The 19,506-nt window shown below is 45.3% G+C and overlaps 1 protein-coding gene across 42 annotated transcripts in view; it reads left to right on the forward strand.

The window, feature by feature from the left end:
* CACNA1C (calcium voltage-gated channel subunit alpha1 C) overlaps positions 1–19,506 on the forward strand; it is a 720,825-nt gene that overhangs the window by 495,835 nt on the left and 205,484 nt on the right. For 38 of the 42 annotated variants that reach the window (XM_063694557.1, XM_063694558.1, XM_055357545.2 and 35 more), the window contains exon 6: positions 17,757–17,915. In XM_063694557.1, coding sequence (XP_063550627.1) covers positions 17,757–17,915 — 159 coding nt within the window. Of the gene's footprint in view, positions 1–17,756; positions 17,916–19,506 lie in introns of those variants that run through there. The other 4 variants (XM_063694560.1, XM_063694563.1, XM_063694561.1 and 1 more) reach the window with 3 other exon arrangements.

The following is a 19,506-nucleotide window of genomic DNA, read 5'->3' on the forward strand; positions in this document are numbered from 1 at the left end:
GGTGTCAAGCTGTTTGTCAGGGCAGAGAAGAGGAGAATAATCTGGCACAAGTTGTAGACATCTTCCTTCTGAAGACATAGGTGGTTGGAACAGCATGTCATCAGGTGAGTTTTCAGTGTTGCTTCCGGTTCTAAGCTGGGATAATTCTGAGTATTCTTAAAATGTACTGCTGTTGGAGGATAATGGAAAAGCGCTGAACTCAGAAAAAGCCTTGGGACTGTGAGCACCGTCAACTGCATTGAGGAGACATCCAAAAGTATAATGCCTTCTTCAAGCTGTTTTTACTAGACCATATAGCCCTACTAATAAACACTTGTGCAAAACAGAAATACTTTTAAAAATAATAATATATTTATTCACTTAATTCTCCCAGAAATAATGCCTTGATCATATGTTTTCCCCAGAAATTGTTAGACTTACCTTCTATGGTCAACAAGAGCTTTCCTGAATCTCTTGAGATTTAGTGAAAGCAGGTAGATGTAAACTATATTAATTACATTGCATTTTCCAGAAATAAAAAAAAGCTTGAATACCCCTGAAATTCCTCTGAGTATTATCATCCTGTGCTTTGTTGATAGAGAATAGCAGTGACTTAATAATTTCTTTTTTAACCGCTAATTCTAGACCTGAGGTGTCACGACAGAGTATGACCCTGGGCAAATGCCACTCTTTCAGCTCCCAATATAGTAAGCAATCACACAGCCCAGAGGTGGGAGAGTAGGTCCTAAAATAAGAGCAGGTATTTATTAAGCACTCGTCTTGAGCCCAGGACTGTGGCAGGTGGTATAATCATCACAAGAGACAAGAGGGGTTCTTAAACTCAGGAAGCTCCATAATGGATTCCTTTTTGTGTCTGGAGACCCCCAAACATGAAATCACAGACAAGGTGATGACTGATTAAAAATAATGGCAATAATAAAGGCCACTTAGGCTTATAAGTGACCCAGGCTTTCTAAATGTTGGAAAGAAAAATGAGGGGAATGAAATGAAGATCCAGTGAGGCCAGAGTCCTGTGAAGTGATCAATACGCAGAACGTGAGCCCCGTGTGCCTGTTATTATTGGTTGATTCTCTCGTGTTGATTCATGACACTTAGTGGTTAAAGACTCAGATGGTGGAATCCCGCTACTTAGGTTCAAATTCCCAGAGCCACCGTTTATTAGCTGTGTGCCTTGATTTCCTGATCTATAAAATGGGGGCTAAAATTACACCTGCCTGCTTCCTGGAGTTGTTGTGAGGATTAAATAAGTAAATGCTTCTAAAGCAATAGAATTGTGTGAAACACACAGGAAGCACTCAGCAAATACTAGCTACTACTACTCTGTGGGCCCAACTCCCTATCTGTACCTCAGGCTCCAAGTTGGACTGATCAGAGAAGGGGACCTTCTATACTTGATCTTTTTTTTTTTGAGACCGAGTCTCGATCTGCCTCCCAGGCTGCATTGTCAAGATCTCGGCTCACTGCAAGCACCCCCTCCTGGGTTCAAATGATTCTCGTGCCTCATCTTCCAAGTAGCTGGGATTATAGGCATGTGCCACCACACCTGGCTAATTTTTGTATTTTTTGGAAAGACAGGGTTTCACCATGTTGGCCAGGCTGGTCTTGAATTCCCGACCTCAGGTTATCTGCTCTCCTCGGCCTTCCAAAATGCTGGGATTACAGGTGTGAGCCACTGTGCCTGATGTATACATCATTTTAAAAATAACTTTATTGAAGCATAAATTATATTCAATAAAATTCACATATTTTGTGTACACTTAAGTGTAATAACCTTAAAATCATAGAATTTCACTTACCCAACCCCTTGTCCTGTGTGATTGCTATATGTCTTCTGTTTACACATACTTTATAAGTTCCACTCAACAATGTTTTTATTTTTACTTTAGTCAATTGTCTTTTAAGTAAATTATGGGAAAAAATAAAACATAGTATTTTATATTTACCTACTTATTTACTGTTTCTAATGCTTCTACTACACATTCTATAGATCCAAGTTCCCTTCTGGTATCATTTCCCCTTATCTTCAAGCAACCCAGTGGCATTTCTATAATGTAGGTCTGCTGCTGGAGAATTAGCTAAGCTTTTGTTTATCTGAACATGTCTTTTGCCATCCTCTTTTGACGAATATTTTTGCTGGTATAGAGTTCTTGATTGACAGGTTTTTTTTTTCTTTCAGAACTTTAAAGATGTTCCATTTTCTCCTGGTTTCCACTGTCTCTGATGAGAAGTCATTGATTTTTTTTTTTCTTTCTGAGACGGAGTCTCGCTCTGTTGCCCAGACTGGAGTGCAGTGGCACAATCTTGGCTCACTGTAACCTCCGCCTCCTGGCTTCAAGCAATTCTCTGCCTCAGCCTCCCGAGTAGCTGGGATTACAGGCACCTGCCACCACACCTGGCTAATTTTTGTATTTTTAGTAGAGACGGGGTTTCACCATCTTGGCCAGGCTGGTCTTGAACTCCTGACCTCGTGATCCACCTGCCTAGGCCTCCCAGAGTGCTGGGATTACAGGCGTGAGCCACCATGCCCGGCCTGATATTATTGTTATTATTTCCCTGCACATAATGTTTCTTTCTTTGCTGACTGCTTTTAAAATTTTCTCTCTCAGTTTTCAGCAGTTTGACTATGATGTGCATCATTATTATATTCATTATATTTGTTCTGCTTGGAGTTTTCTGAGCTTCTCAGATACACTCATAAATGAGAAGTTTTCAAGTTCGGGACTTGTGGGGCCATCATTTCTTCAAATATTTTTTTCTACTCCATTCTCACTCTTCTCTTGCTGGGACTCCTGTTATCATGGTGTTTGGCCATGTTATAGTATCTCATTGGTCCCCGGGGCTTTGTTCAGTTTTCTTCAGTCTTTTATTCTCTGTGTTCCACAGATCAGTTCATTTCTGTTGATTATTCTTTCAGTTGACTCATGTTTCCTCTAATGTCTCCATCTTCATTAAGCCTATTCATAATTTTTCATTTCAGTTACTTTTCAATTATGGAATTTCCATTCTGTTCCTTTTTATAGTTCCCATTTATTTGTGGAATTCTCTATATTTCTCCCTTTAAGATCATATACTCATTTATTTCCTTTAATCAGTTTTTCTTCCATCCTTTAAATATATGTATCTATATATGGATACATATGTAGCACTCTCTCTATATATATGTATCTCTCTACACACCCACATATATATAGCTGTTTTCAAATCGTTGTCTGCCAAGTCCAACATCTGAACAATCTCATTTTTTTGTTTCCTATTGAATGCTTTTTTCCTTGACTATCACATTTTATATTTCTTTATATGTCTAGTGATTTCTTTTTACCGAATATTAGAATCATGGATAATATGTTGTTGTGACTCTGGATCTTTTCATATTCCTAAGAGTATTGGTTCGTCAGCAGACAGTTTACCATGAACGTGTGTAGGCTTGGTTTTATGCTTGTTGGTGCTGACACATTGAAAGCCCAAACCCCTCAACCTCCAAATTTAATTTTCCCCTCCTGATGTTGTCAGGGCAATGATTTTGGCTTTGCCAGGATGGATCTAGAGTGGGTCTCACTGTAGACGAAGGGCCTTACTCCCAGGAGGTGCCCTTGCAGTGTCAGAGTCATCTGTCCAGGGTGGTAATGAGATGTTAACTAGGTCTCTCCACAATTTCAGGGCCGTAAGTCCAACCTCCTGACACTGCTTTTTCCCCAGCACTGATTAACCTGTACCATCTCTTTTCTGCTGTCAACCCTAAAGCAGCTGCTATCTGATATGCCTCATTGGTTTCACCTTGTACCTGTACAACCCAGCCCTAAGCCACAGACACACAGGCAACCCCTACACAAACTTCTAGGGCCCTGTATCTACCTCGCTGTCTCTTCTGGATGTCCCACCACAGCCACTTCAGCTTCCCACATTGCAACCTGATTTCTGCCTTCTCAATTCCATGGGGCTGCAGTGTTGTGCTTGAACTGTAGCTCTTTGTTCTGCCCTCAGGAAACTGTTCTTAATTATAGTATATTAGATAATATAATGTTATATGTTATATTTTACTTTATATGTCACACATTTACTGAGGACTTATTGTGTATAAGGCACAGTAGTAACTGGAAGAAGGAAAGGTACTAGAATCTTGCTTTATTTGGAAAATAACAACTTAGAAAATTTTAGAGCCAGATTTCCTTTTCTCATCCAATGTCCACCTTTTAAAGATATTGAAACCTAGAACCAAAAGGTGACATGACTTGTCAAGGTCACACAGTTATTGATAGCAGAAGAGGAAATAGCCTGGCATTTTCCCCCACTAAATCCCTCCAAAAATATATTTTAAAAGAAAATCTAAGCATGATGTTTAGAAATTTTTACCACTATAGAAAATTTGGTTAGTGCCAAAGTCCCTATTGATGCAATAGTGATTTGAGCCAGAATTAGAAAATAAGTAAGTACGTGACCCTGAAAGCATGTTGTTCGAGTTACATAGAAAGATTAGCTTATGGCGTAGAGTTACCGTAAGTTGGCAGCAATGAACAAATTTGGTTCTTTATTACACTCCATCTCAAGAACATCCAGGGAAGAGAAAGCTGTTGCCTGGGTATAATGGTATTTGCCAGAAAAAAAAAATCATTAGAGAGGTATAATTAAGACTAGTTTAGTAACTCATTCAACTAGGTAACTCTATAATGAGTACATCTCATTTACCACCAAAACCATAGAGATATTTTGAAATTTTCCCCAAAAGTATACCTTTTTTACATTTCTAAAGGAAGGAGTGAGGATTTGCAGTGAGTGCAACCAAGCCACGTTTTCCTCCTGTTTGGCCTTATTATCGAGTATGTTGCTCAGCAAACAGCCAGTCCTCAGAAACTTCACTCCAAGAGGCTCTGTCAAGGGTTTGGCACTAAGAGAATGTGGCAAAGATTTTCCGGTGCTCTAGAATATATCCTTGTATTCAAAACCCAGTTGTCTGGTTCTGGGAGTGAGTGTGGCAGGAAAAGCTACAGTTGGGTCCCGTAGGTAGTTTCTCCCATAAGAAGTACAGGCCAGGCCAGGCGCAGTGGCTCACGCCTATAATCCCAGCACTTTGGGAGGCCGAGGCAGGCAGATCACTTGAGGCCAGGAGTTTGAGACCAGCCTGGCCAACATGGCGAAACCCCGTCTCTACTAAAAATACAAAAACTTAGCTGGACGTGGTGGCACATGCCGGTAATCCCAGTTGCTCGGGAGGCTGAGGCAAGAGAATCACTTGAACCTGGGAGGCTCAGGTTGCCGTGAGCTGAGATCACGCCATTGCACACCAGCCTGGGCAACAACAGCGAAACTCCATCTCAAAAAAAAAAGAAAAGAAAAGAAAAGAAAAAAAGAAATGCAGGCCACTTTTTCTTTCAGAATTGGCAGTTGAGATGATTCAGATCAACTGTCCTGCCGAGGACAACTAGAAATGCTGGACAAAATATTCTAAATCTTCTTTCTGGAACTTGGAAAAGATGCCTGATAGAAACAAATGTGAATCCTCTGTGGAGAAAGATAACATCATCAACATTTTCAAATTACTTTGAAAACCAATTGTGTGAAAATAAGGTTTCGGCTGGGCGCGGTGGCTCACGCTTATAATCCCAGCACTTTGGGATGCCGAGGCAGGCAGATCACGAGGTCAGGAGATTGAGACCATCCTGGCTAACACAGTGAAACCCCGTCTCTACTAAAAATACAAAAAATTAGCCAGGCGCGGTGGTGGGCGCCTGTAGTCCCAGCTACTCGGGAGGCTGAGACAGGAGAATGGCGTGAACCCGGGAGGCGGAGCTTGCAGTGAGCCGAGATCACGCCACTGCACTCCAGCCTGGGCAACAGAGTGAGACTCCATCTCAAAAAAAAAAAAAAAAAAAGAAAAGAAGGTTTCATTCATGATACCAAATAACTATATACACAAGGAGACAAAGTAACCTGAGTGAAAATGGGGAGAAACTATAGACCATAGAAATAGACCCACAGGGAATCGAGATATTGGAATTGTCAGATATAGACTTGAAAATAACTGTATTTACCACATTCAGAGATATCAAAGACAGGACTGGTAATTTTCCAAAGAACCAGTTATGGAAAAGAACCAAATGTAAATTTTAGAAATGAAGAATACAATCACTGAAATGAAAAAGGCAGTGAATGGATTTAAAAGAAGACTTGGCACAGCTGAAAACAGTTATTGAAGTAGAGAGAGGGCAGGGAAAAATACTGATAATCAAACACAGAAACTGAAAAGAATTGGGAATGCAGAAAAGGTACAGAATATCAGGGAATAAGTGGATGCTCACATTTATGAAATGTTTTTTTCCTACATCTGACAGAATCGTTATTTTTAAGTTAATGTGAATTACATATTAACTTGTTATGGAAGTATAATATAGTGGTTATCTTGGTGTAGGAGGGGTGAGTGGGGCTGCTGTATAGCTGGTGGGGTTTTATTTCTTGGTCTGAGTAATAGTTGCATGGCTGTTTGTTTTGTGATAAATCATACATTGTAACATCCCCCTTTCTTGCATCTTTTGTATGTATATTTCACAGTTTTTTCCAAAAAAAGATGTAAGAAGAAGCAAAAGTACAGGCCCAGGTAGCTACATCATTGGCAGATGCTGAAAGAGATCTGCTCCTTACTCTGCCTGGAGCAGAAAACTACAGTTTGCCACCAATAGGGAGGCAGCACAGAGGGACGGCCATCGTGATGCAATCACTTCCAATGGATTAGAGCTGTCATGAGAGATGCACTGTTGAGAAGGGTTGTGAGGCTCCATCTGGACCAGAGGGAAGGAGCAGCATCTGCCATGACGCGGGCCAAGAAGTGGCACATGTGTGCAGTGTAGTTGTCATTTTGCCTGGATAATGGCTAAGGAATGGAAGTGGTAGCTTCAAGTTGGCTTGGCTTCTAACTGCAACTCTGCCATTTACCAAGTGTGTAATCTGGGACAATTTATCTGTCTTACCTAAGCCTCATTTCTTTTATCTTTATTAAGACGGCTGGGGAATTAAATGAAACAATGTATGTAAAGCACTTATGTGGTACCCAGCAGGTGCTGAGTCCTCGGGAAATGGTAGTTAATACTATTATTGTTGTTGTTTGCTTTAGATCATCTTGTCTGCCTTTCACCATATGCAGTTTTCTTCTAACACAGGGTTTCTTTTATATCTTTTTCTCTGAATTTCTCTTTTCAATCCACATTGGTAATATAAAAAATTAATTCAACTTGAAGGCTGATATTTTAATTACTCCTAAAGTTTTAATTTATTGGGGAACCAGTTACCCACCATCCCTTTGCTAAGACAAGAACCCTCCTTTAGTGTTCCTCATACCATGCGTGGGATGCAGAATTTATTAATCTGGAAAGGCTAAATTAAAAATAAATGAAAATCTCTAATGAATAAGGACACTCTAATGAGAACATGCAAAAATCATGAAACTTGAGGCTGTAGGAAAGCTATCCAGGCAATAGTTCTTTCCCCATTTATAGGAAGCTTCTTTTCCCAGTAAGAAAATGCATTAGTCACTTTTGAAGCTCAGCTTGATAAACTTACTCCTTTCCCCAAGAGAGAACTATCTGCCTTCCTAGTTCTAGACCTATTTTCTTTTGAAAGCCATTAAGCCTGTAAGACCATTAAAAGTGTCTGTTACTTCATCAGCCAAATGAAGACAGAAAACATGATCTGTGAGATTCATCACGTCTCCAGCTTCTAGCCAGTGCAACATGATTCATGGAGATCAGAAGTAAGCGTGGGCTAGTAGTCACAACCTGATGATGACAGTGGTGATTGTCACCACCACAAATGCTGAAAGGAGCACTCATTTTTAGAAGCAGTCAGGTATGACTTTGGAAGATGAGGACCCAGAGTTGGCTAGTGAGTTATAGTAAGAGGATATTTATCTGATCACTATCCCTGGGAGGGAACTTGTTGGCTTACAAAACTTAGAAGCCCTCCAGGTGGAATACCTCCTCCTGGCTTAATGGAAAGGTGATGGTGGCACATAGAAAGCCACTCTGTCTTGTCTGCCAGCCATCCTCCAGTTGCACTACCACATCTGCTCTCCACCCTTCCCCACTCTGCTCTCTGGCTGGGGAGTTGACCAGATGGCCTCCATCAACAGGCTGCCTTATCTCCAGCCTGTAGTTGGGTTCAGTCGATGGGGAGCCGAGCAAGAGATCAGCAGGTGGGAGCAGCGTGAGGTCAGGTTCTTCTGTCCTCAGATCCTTCCCTGCAGGTCTGGGCTGGCATTGTCACAGCCTCTCCGAGTGGTCCTTTATACAGAATGCTGTCCTTCCCACTTTCTGTAACCACTCTTTCCACTTGCTTCTTCAGCCTAGTGGTGCTAATAGATCACTGTTGTTGCCACTTCCAGGCCACCCTTGTGGTTCTCTTTACCCCATCATACCTTCATAAAAAGCACCAGTCATCTCAAATTATCTTAATTTGAGTGTGAGGAGATGGTGGGACAACCTCGTAGAAATATCTAGTAGGCTTATGAAGCATGTCTTGAACTCAGAAGAGAGGACAAAGAAAATAAGTGTAAGTACAGGTGTGGATGCATGTACTTAGTGGTGACTATTGGACTCTTAGGAAGGAGTGAAGTGCATGAATTTTCTGAGAGAGAGTTTAGAGAGAGCCACACAAAGGGCAGAAGACTAACAGAATAAAAGGGCAGAGAGAAGCTCCACCCATGGACACAGCTCACAGGTCCAGTCTTCTGGGAACTGTTTTCCTATTTTCCTAGGTGAAGATAGTCTCTCCCTCTCCTCTATGCTTCCACCGTCCTTTGGGCATAATTCTTAGGAATATTATCACTGGCTTTGCAATGAGCTGTTTCCATGGCTGCCTCCCCATCTAGCTGAAAGCTCATGGGCAGGGACTGCATCATTTTTGCCTCTGTGGTATTCCTCAGACTCAAACAGGCCTAGAAGGGAGTGAGGGAGGGAATAACAGAGGTGAAGAATTAAATACAGAGTTGCAGGAGAACCAAAATTGTGCCCTGTTATGGAGACAAGGAGAGACCATTTTGAAAAGAAGCGAGTCATCAATAACGTCAAATAGGTCAAGGAAAATGATGGCCAAGCTAAGGCATGGATGGGCCCGTTGGAGCCATCAGTAACCTTGAGGATGCAAGCTCCATGAGAGTGGCAATGACGGAAGCCACCAGCGAGAGGAGAATTCAGGTGGAGCTGCTTAAACCTATAAAGCTGCTGCACTGGGTTGTGACTGTCTGCATGACTCTGTTGAATGGCTCTTACTGCTCCTGGAAGGAGAGGCACTCACACAGCACTTGTGCTCCCCAGTAGTGCAGTGCAGGTATGTGGCTCCTGGTCTTGCCCTCTGCAGTGATCATGTGTTTACAAATAAAAATTAAAATTAAAAACTTAATAACCCCGCAGGACCCTCACAACAGTTAGTGTATGGTATTTTCTGCTTCCAGCCTTGGCTTCACGCACTTTACTGATTATACAAATTATTTGAAAGAATGATGTATTGAGGATAACCCCCATGCAGGCAAAACTCCAGTCACTGCTTGAGAGCATCTGATAACACCAAAAAGACTGGATGAGGTTGCTGCAGCCTCCCACGATGGCCAGCGTGCCCTAGGGCCTGGCTGCTGGTTGGTGGAGCAGCAGCTGCGGTGTCACTTGAGACCTGGTTAGAAATGCAAACTCATTCCCCACCCATGATGGAGAATTACAATCCACATTTTGACAAGATCCTAGGGGACCTATGTGCTCATTTACCCTAAAGGGTCCCACTGAGACCTGTGTCACGCTTCTAAGACCACACTTCAAATAACAATGGCTGTCACTGATATGGCCTTTACAATGGGCCTGATATTGTTCTGGGCACTTTGCTTAAATTAACTTGTTTAATCCTCACAGCAACTTTATGGGATAGGTAAACGATCATCCTCTCTTTAAGATGAGGTCAATAGTTGGTACAAGGACACATGGATGAGACGTGGTGGGATTGGGATTCATTGGAGTCATTTGGCTCCAAGGGTCCCTCTTCTTCAACCACTGCACTCTCCTCCTTCTCCCATCTCCCATGGCAATCAGCAGGGTGCTTCATAAGTTCTCCATAGGTGCTTGGAAGATGCACAAGTGAATGATGGCATAGCTGTCTGTGGTAGCCTCAAGAAAGGGAACCTTGATCATCTGGGGAAAGCTTTCTACAACCTGGGTATGCCTGCCTCTCATTATAGAAGGGAGAGACTCTCCGGTAGTATTTTCTCAGATAGAGGATGTAGCTGAGGATGGAAAACTTCATTCTAGATTCCCCTGTGGGAGAAGCTGGTGTTTGATCTACATTTTCCTAGAATCTGCATCGCAAATCCAAGGTTAGTGAGGTTCAAGGGCAGTTATGGGGCTCGGTGGGCCCAGTAAGGACAGTGCCCTTCACTTGAACACCTGTTTTTTTTTTAAGTTTTTAAAGAATTATTTTAAATTTTCTTTTTCTTTTTTAGAGACAGGGTCTTGTTCTGTCACCCAGGCTGGAGTACAGTAGTATGATCATAGTTCACTGTAAACTTGAACTCCTGGGCTCAAGTGATCTGCCCACCTCTGCCTCCTGAAGTGCTGGGATTACAGGCCTAAAGCCACTGTGCCTGGCCTTGAACACCTGTCTTAACAGAAATCTATTTCTTTCAGATGACATCCAATTCTAAGAGGAAGGACTTGTAGCGAAGCTTAGAATTTGCCCACCATCTAGTGACTCTTTTTGTTTGGATTTGGCTAAAGTTTATTGGGAAATACAGAAGGCATAACTTGCTTTGGTAGGGCCAGCCTCTCAGTCAGCCATCATTCAGCTAATCAGACATCTGGATTAAGCAGTATGGCTTTCTCTTCCATTCTGCAAGGACAGCCAGTTCAAGTTAAGGAGCAGCTTTCTAAAACTCCATGTCCTGACTCTTGCCCCAGTCTTGAAAGTGGGCTGTCGCCTTAATGCTGGCTTGAAGCACAGCAGAATCTAGAGTCAGCCCCACTCCTGGGAAGCCCTGACTACATCGGGATCGGGGATATCACATGTAGAAGGGGTTTTCCCAGGCTTGAGGTTGACTCGCCATTTCTTTTCATCCAGGCTTTCCGTATTGGCAGAATCTCACATGGTGTCGCAGCCCTCTCTTCTGTTGGATTGAGTCTGCTGAGAAGTTGTGGTTAAGATTGCCCCAGTAAAGCCAGCAGAGTAGAGGACCCCTGGCCTAATGCTGTCCTTCCCCTGCCCCTCTGTGGCACCAGATGGGGATTATTTCCTCCACTTTACAAGTGAGGACGTTATCAGGCGGGCCTTCCTCATGTGCTTCCTGAATTGGTTTTCCTGAAAGTAAAAGTGATATCTGCTTCCTCTGATTTCACACAGAAGCAACAAACTGGTTCCTCAAACCTCCTTCCAGGGATTTCTTTGAGAGACAGAACAAAGCCAGGAGGAGCATGGGGCTGACAGACGGAGAGCCCTAGGTGTCCTATAGCTATCCAGGCTACGTCGCAGTCTGGACCCCACAGCCCTGGCGCCGGGACCCTCTACCTGCACATACCTGACCAGGTCCTCTCCCCATTCAGCCTTCAGCTTAAGCACCACTTCCTGGAAAGCCTTTCTGCAGCCTCCATGCCAAAGGAGGACCCTCGTGGTACCCTGTTCCGCTTCTTTAAGGCTCTTCACAGAGTTTATTATACATCAGTTGCATGATTATTTGACTAATGTTTGGCTGCCTACAAGCTCTGTGAGGGCAAGGCCTGCAGGCCTTGTAGTCACCACCGTATTCCCATCTCTAGCACGCAAGCATGGCTCATGGCCTGTAGAGCTTAGCTCAGTAAATAGTCTTTGAGTGAAATGAAGGTATCGGGTTAGGTGATCCCAAAGTCCTCTTCCTGTCATGGCAAACTCTGAGTCCATCTATGAGAAACTTGTACCCACCAACCCCCTAAACCCAAACTTCTCTCTTCCTAGTTCAGTGATTCTCAGCATTGTCTTCTGATGAATTCTGTCGTCAAGCCTCCTTGATCATTTTCATACTTTCCTAAGGCTTGGCTGGAATCTTTGAGTTTGAATAATTGGGAATGTGAAATGTTCATGCCTAAACACCAACAGAAAAGCAGAGCGTCAATGTGGAATCCAAACAATGGAATCTAACGTTGGCAATGATCTCCAATTCTAGGGTCTTCAACAGTTCTCCCGTCTCATGTGAAATGACTCAAAATATGAATTCAAAAGAGGGAAGTATGGGTTGAAGATTACATGAAAAGAACAGAGTCCTTAAGAGGAGCCTTGAATCAGGCATGTTACCTTCCAGCCCCAGGAAGTTCTCATTTTCCTCTGCTCATAAAGGCATTTTCATACTCTTTTGTGATAGTATCCCTGGGGCCCTGAGCAGAACAATTCATCCCAAAAGTAGGGCTTGGTGAGATGCTGTTTTATAAAGCAAAAGAGGATGTGATCTGTTGTCAGCCCTCGTCAGTCATGGTGGACAATCTGGACCAGGTAATGGAAGCACCAACTTTGGCCAATCTGGGCATCTCCAGGCTAACCTCAAAACCACCGTAGAGAAAGGTGCCAGACATTGCTTTCTGCAATGGATGGCTTCTCTTGACTTTTTAAGGAGAAACAGTGTGATTTATATATGCAGGTCCTTTAAGCCTTTCCTAACCGGAATTGTCAAGTTGCACCCCAGAGGGAATGCGGGTAGCACTGTAAGAGGAAGAAAGGAAATCCATGTCTGCCGGCTAAACTCCATCCTCCCCTTTTCCTGAGCCCAGCACTGAATGATGCCACTGCCCAAGGCCCCATCTCCCTGGAAGGTCTTCCTGGTACCTTGAGAGTCTTTCCACCCACCAAGAGGCAGTCACTTGACATGAACTCCAAACTAGTGAGACTGAATTTCTAGGTTATGTGCTGTTTGATCTTTGCATGGAACCGTATGTTCCAAATTTTCCAGTAGAGCTCTCCTGTCACATATTGAGTCCTATTGGTCCCATAAGTACACATGTGTTTGTCAGATCTTACCCTGATTTAGGGCTGGAAAAACAGGCTCCTCACATGCGTGGGCCAATAGTGATCTTGTGTTCACAGAATGTTTGTCAGCAGTTGCTTCACCAGGCTTATCTAGGGCCCATTTTCTTTCACCAACATGAGCAGCCAGCCCTGAAGAAGGCCCGACACTCGCTTATCAGCTGTGAGCATGGCCTATCTGAGAACACTTGGGTGGAGAAATGTCGTGTATTTTCCAAATTAGAACTTGAGTTGGAGGAGCTGTTTCTGGGGCAGCTGTGAGCCAATCCCAAGAAGCTGTTAAACATCCAGGCCCTGAGAGCCAAACTCTACATGGCAGGGTAGAGAGGAGGATGTCTGGCCACACGCCTTCACAAGCCAGCCTGGCTCTGCCACCCCAGGCAGGCCGCGAGGAAAGCAGATGGAAGCGAGAGCCTTTCCTGGACCAGCCTTGGAAACATCTGGGCTCTCCTGGAAGGAGGGACTCCACTAGACTCCCCCGCCTTCCCAGCAGATGCTGCAAGCACGTGTCACTGCTTTATAGACTCAGGTCGTGGAGGCTGAGAGCTGCTGTCTAAGCGTGTGGGGGGCATTTGCACAGTAGTGAAGCCATGGGCTAGGAGCCAGACCGCCTGGCACTGAGCCCTGTGCCACCACTTCCCAGCTGTGCGACCCTGGGTAGATCCCTCCACTGCTCTGGACCCACTCTTCTCATCGGAAACATATGGTTACAAATAGTGCCTACTTCCTAGGGTTGTTGCCGGGAGGAGATGGAATGATCCAATAGAGTGCTGAGGGCTGCTCTCGCCCATGGCAAGTCTTCAGAACGCGCTCATCAAGTTGGAGGGCCTTTGGTGTTCCGGGGCAGTCCTTCACCCAGTGACAGAATCCCCAGTCAGGCACTTCCTCAAGTCACTGCTTGGATACCTCTGAGGATGGGGAATCACTGCCTCTTAAAGCACCGTATTCCACCTTCAGATAAGCCTGTTTCTCGGACAGATAAGTGTTTGTCTGTGTTGAACCTAAGTCTTTCCCGGACACTTCGCAGTTGGTCGTGGTTCCATCCTGTGGTCAGACAGAACTCCTCTAACCCCTCTTCCTCAAACAGCAGTTGAGATCCTCTGAAAATCACTGACGTTACCCTCCTGCCTGTGCCTTTTCACCATTCCTGACAAAACACCTTCAATTTCTTCTAATGATTATTGAATGATGTTATTTCCAATTCTTTCATTCTTGTGGTTTCTGTCTTCTGAAGGCACCCTGTGCTCACGAACGTGACTTGGCTCCATGTGCATGGAGTCCCTCCCCACGTGCCTGAGACACAAAGATAAGAAGATGTGATGAGACTCAAGGAGCTCTCAGCGAGGCAGGGAATGGCTTTCCAGGCAGGGGAGCCGCGTGCGCTGGGATTGGAGGCACGAAGCCAGAGAACTGCGGGGTGTATTGCTCAAGCCTAGGGTAAAAACTGGGAGTCATTTGAGACCAAACTGGGGAAGGAGGCAGGTGAGTTTACCTGCAGGTGACAGTCACTGGGTGACTTTCAGCTACAAAGTGACATGTTCCAGTGTGTACTTTAGGAAGAGCATTTTAAGTGCAGCTCGAAGACTGGGCAACACTGGAACCCGGGAGACCAGTTGACAAAATGACGAGCACCAAGGGGACAGAGAGGAGGGAAACGAGTCATGGATGGAAAGGCTAACAGTGGCTCTTCTCCTGGGGGCAGGACAATGAGTCATTGCTTTTTTCTTCTTCCCTGTGTTCTGCAATTTCTCTATAATAAGTATTTTCTGTTTTCTCTATAATTAGCATGTATTATTTATACAGTAAGAAAAATGTATTCATGTCTAAAGATACTTTTAAACCAAACCAGCGGGACTTGGTTACTGAGTGGAAGGAGGAGCCTAGGAGATCAGTTTTCTGGTCTGGGTGCTCAGGTGAGTGGCGTGACCCCCAGCCTGGACGGGGATGTGAGGAACAGGGCATTTGGCAGGAATTCTTATGGCATCTCTGACAGCTGAAATGACGCCCACAAGCTGCTTTCACTCCACTTGACCTCTCTCCAGCCTGTTCAGTGGCCTCTGTCCCCTGCAGGCCCTGAAACTCACCTGTCCCTTAGACACCTATCTGGAAAGCAGGTGTCTGTGCAGCAATACTCACCAGCGCTCCAGGACAGCAGTAGCATTTATTTAGATGATAAGTTTTGTCACTCCTTCAGTAAATATTTACTGAGTGCCCACATATGCTCAGCACCAAGCCAGGCCTTAGTGACAAAATGGAAAAGAACAGGCACAGTCCCTCTCACAAAACTCAGCCTAATGTGAGAGACAGATATAAATGTTTTAAAATCCCGTTAAGGAACATAACATTTCAAACTGAGGTGCATTCTCCAGAGGAAAGAAAATAGTTCCAAGAAGACATAAAGGAAACGTTTCTGGTCTGGGAGTTGCGTGATGATCTCTGGGGAAACAGGTGCTTGGGCTGAGAGTGAAGGATAAGTAGGAGGGAAGTGGGGAAAAGCATTCCAGGTTGAGGGAACAGCATATGTGGTGGCCCTGTGGTGGGAGGAACAGTAGCATATTCAACTCTCTAAAAGAAGAGCTGTTTTACTGGAGTGGGTTGGGGAGAGGCAGTGGGTGGAGAGGTGGGTGGAGAGGTGGGTGGAGAGGTGGGTGGAGAGGTGGGTGGAGAGGTGGGTGGAGAGGTGGGTGGAGAGGTGGGTGGAGAGGCAGTGGGTGGAGAGGCAGTGGGTGGAGAGGCAGTGGGTGGAGAGGCAGTGGGTGGAGAGGCAGTGGGTGGAGAGGCAGTGGGTGGAGAGGCAGTGGGTGGAGAGGCAGTGGGTGGAGAGGCAGTGGGTGGAGAGGCAGTGGGTGGAGAGGCAGTGGGTGGAGAGGCAGTGGGTGGAGAGGCAGTGGGTGGAGAGGCAGTGGGTGGAGAGGCAGTGGGTGGAGAGGCAGTGGGTGGAGAGGCAGTGGGTGGAGAGGTGGGTGGAGAGGCAGTGGGTGGAGAGGCAGTGGGTGGAGAGGCAGTGGGTGGAGAGGTGGGTGGAGAGGTGGGTGGAGAGGTGGGTGGAGAGGTGGGTGGAACCAGACCCGACAGGGCCCTGTAGGGCACAGGAAGGATCTTGTCTTCATCCTAAGAGCAGAGGAAGGCATTCAAAGTTCCAGCAGGCCTGAGGCAGCCTGCTGAGCAGCCCTCCAGCTGTGGCCTGGAGGGGAGCCTCCCGATGGGTGTCCCTTTATGTCCCACACCCACCGTTCTCTTGCCATTGGAGGCGGTGGCACTGAGGCCCGTCGAGACGCCCCTTCATGCCTGGGTAGCCCAGATTTGGGGTTCCCACCACCTCGAGTAACACTTGGAAGACGTCCCCCACCCCCTACCCCCAGCAGATGCCCTGAAAGCCGCTTTGCGGTTCAGTTTTCAACTTTCTTCGCGGCTCTGCATACTCCCACACTAATGTGTGTACAACTTGCTAATTAATGGAATCATTTCAATCTGAAAACATCTTGTTCTAATGGGAGGCTGCAAGCACTCTCATTAATTCACAGGTAAAATCATTCCAGCTTTTCTCTTCTTTCTTTTTTTTTTTTTTTTTATCTTCCCAGCTTGGCTTAATAGCTGGGAAGAATCATTCTAATCAGTCTTGTGAGAATCACACCACCAGAATGAAAAGCACCAACAACGGCCTTGGGGTTTGGGAAGGGGGTGACCAGCCTTAGTTTACCCAGGGGCAAGCGCAGTGGCTGAATGTGAGGGTGAGATGCCCCACACAGAAGGTAAAGACACAAAAAGTGACCTGTGTAGTGTGACTTGGAGGGGGGTTTCCTGTCCTGTGTGTCAGAGGTGGCACTCAGGGTGACTTTCTGCACCACTGGCTCTGCTGGAGGGAAGGAGGAGCTGCCTCCACATTCTCACCTGGCATGTGAGACTCACTGCACTCACCTGGGCAGGAATCTCACACGTGACTTTCTCGGGGCTGGGTGTCATCTGGGGGTGACTTGCTGATAACCACCTTCCTGTCATTTGCAAATGATTTGCAGTGTCCCTTTAAATGAATGGCATCCCCAGTGTGTTATTTTTGGTATAACCGAGCTTAGTAAGGGGGGCCTTCTCCCCATAGACCACGGTGCAAGCCCCAGACCTCACCGACAACACCCATGTCCCCAGGTGGGCTTTTCCTTTACTCTTGTTTACCAGAAGGATCTGGGTGCTTTTTAGAGTTTCCTTTCTTGTGGTGATAAGAACATAACAAAATCGATCATTTCAATGATTTTCACGTGTACAGCTCAGTGGCACTAAGTATCTTCACACTGTTGTACAACTGTCATCACCATCCAGCTCTGTTTTCCAATCCCACCATGGGAAAAACCTCGAGGATAAATGAGTCCCTGCAGGGCCGTCTTGATTCCACATGAGCTCTCACTGTCCTGAGATGCTGCTCTAGGAGAAAAAGATGCTCAGTTGTCTGTAAGATGGGGTATTACACAATTTGACGGTTATGGATGGAAACAACATGTTCTTCCCCTTGGAAGTACAGCAGCTGCCAGTCCTTTGCTTTGGATGAGTCTCCAAGACAGATTTGGAGTGAGGCCAACCTGGATTTAGACCCCTGCACCATCAGTCCTTGGCGTGTGGCTCTGAGCCTCAGTCTTCTCATCTAAACAACAGGGCTGGCAGTTCCTTCCTTGCAGAGTTGCCGGAAGATTGCATGAGATGGCGTCAGCACGGTACCGCGGTGATGCTTGGTTCAGTGAGTGGCTCTGTCCCCGCAGGTCTCCAGGTGGTCCTGAATTCCATCATCAAGGCCATGGTCCCCCTGCTGCACATCGCCCTGCTTGTGCTGTTTGTCATCATCATCTACGCCATCATCGGCTTGGAGCTCTTCATGGGGAAGATGCACAAGACCTGCTACAACCAGGAGGGCATAGCAGGTAAGAGGGGCAGGCGGCTGCGCTCCCAAGGCCCTGCCCTCTATCGCTCCCAGCACCTTTCCCGCTGCTGGCTCCACCAACACGACCAGCAGAGCCCAGGGAAGGCCCCATTCATTCAGACACACACTGGGCATGGTTAAGTGAGAGGCAGAGACCTGTATCCTTTTTTTCTCAGTTCCAATTTTTGTTTTAATCTCTGTTAAACCGGCGTAACGCAAACTTCATTCAGCACTTTTCAATAAGCTACACAATTTGAGAAACATTTGAATAACTTAGAACTTATCTTTTGTCAATCTACCACTTTTCAAGCCAACCCTGAGTATTTTAAGAATCAGAGCTGACCTGGGGACGTCAGTCTCTGCTCCTTCCGTGCTTCAGTGTGGTTGGCCATTGGGAGCCCTTTCACGGGGCCTCTCAGCCCTGAGCAACAGGTTCTCCCAGCACCACTCAGATTTTTCTACCTTCATGGTGCTGATTCCAGATCCTCTGTAATTATTGTTTCTGCTTCTCCATTCACAGGCAGATGCCCCAGAGCCCCTATTCCAGGTGGGGGAAGAGGGCAGGTGGGAATCACCCCCTTGCCAGCAGCCAAACTTCCTTCCTTCAAGGAGAAGGCTTAGTTCTATCCCATGACTCCCAGTCCCTTCCTTTTTGAGCCTTCCCACTTCACGTTCCTTCCATAAATCAATATATTTAACAGCAATGCTGGCTCATTAAGCGCTTCCCTGCGTGGCACTGGAGTTTTGGCTTGCAGGATATGCTGCAAGCTGCTGCTAAAGCTACTAACATCGCAGCTTGGCCTTTTAAAGAAACATTTAAACAGAAATTGACAAGGCTTTTAAACAGACATATACAGCGGCTTAACACAAAGAACTTGTTGAAAAAATAACCCCCCACCCCAAAGGGGCTAGCTGTGTTAAATATATATGATTTTTTTCACACAGCAAGATCCGTCATCTTAGTTTTTGGCATCTTGGTGGAAAAAGGGGAGCATCATCTGCCGGAAACAGTGAAGGATACCTAATTTTCTCCATCGACACTGCACCTCATTCCCCCTCAGTCCCAGCATTCAGTTAAATGGGACCTCTCGCTTCATTGGGGTGAGGAGGGATAGCTTCCAAACAACAGGGAGTGAAATTCGTAGCAGAAACCAAAACAGAATACTTTCTGTGTATGATCTAGTATGACCGGATGGATTAACTGCATATTTGAGGGCGTTTCTAGTTTATTTCCACATAGCCACAGTCCTAAAAACAAAACAAAACAAAAAACCACACACACAAAACGTATACTCCTATAGACACAGAATCACACAAATGTTTTCACTTTTTGGATGGAATTCTGTTTAACAGGAGACTGTTTTTTCACTCTAGAGAGAATTTCCAAATTACTTGGGTCATAATTGTATAAAATAAACTATCCTGTTTTCAAAAATGGAATCCTTGTTAAGTTGGAAGAAGCAGGTCTTGCCTGTAGCTAAAATTCTGAGACTTTTCAGCCTTGCTTAAAGAAATGCGAAACCATATATGAATAATATTTTCCCTTTAATTAAAATCCTTCCTTTTATTCAGGTTGATTTATAGCTAGCTCA

The sequence above is a fragment of the Gorilla gorilla genome, chromosome 10 (genome assembly GCF_029281585.2).
Source record: "Gorilla gorilla gorilla isolate KB3781 chromosome 10, NHGRI_mGorGor1-v2.1_pri, whole genome shotgun sequence".
Classification (NCBI taxonomy): domain Eukaryota; kingdom Metazoa; phylum Chordata; class Mammalia; order Primates; family Hominidae; genus Gorilla; species Gorilla gorilla.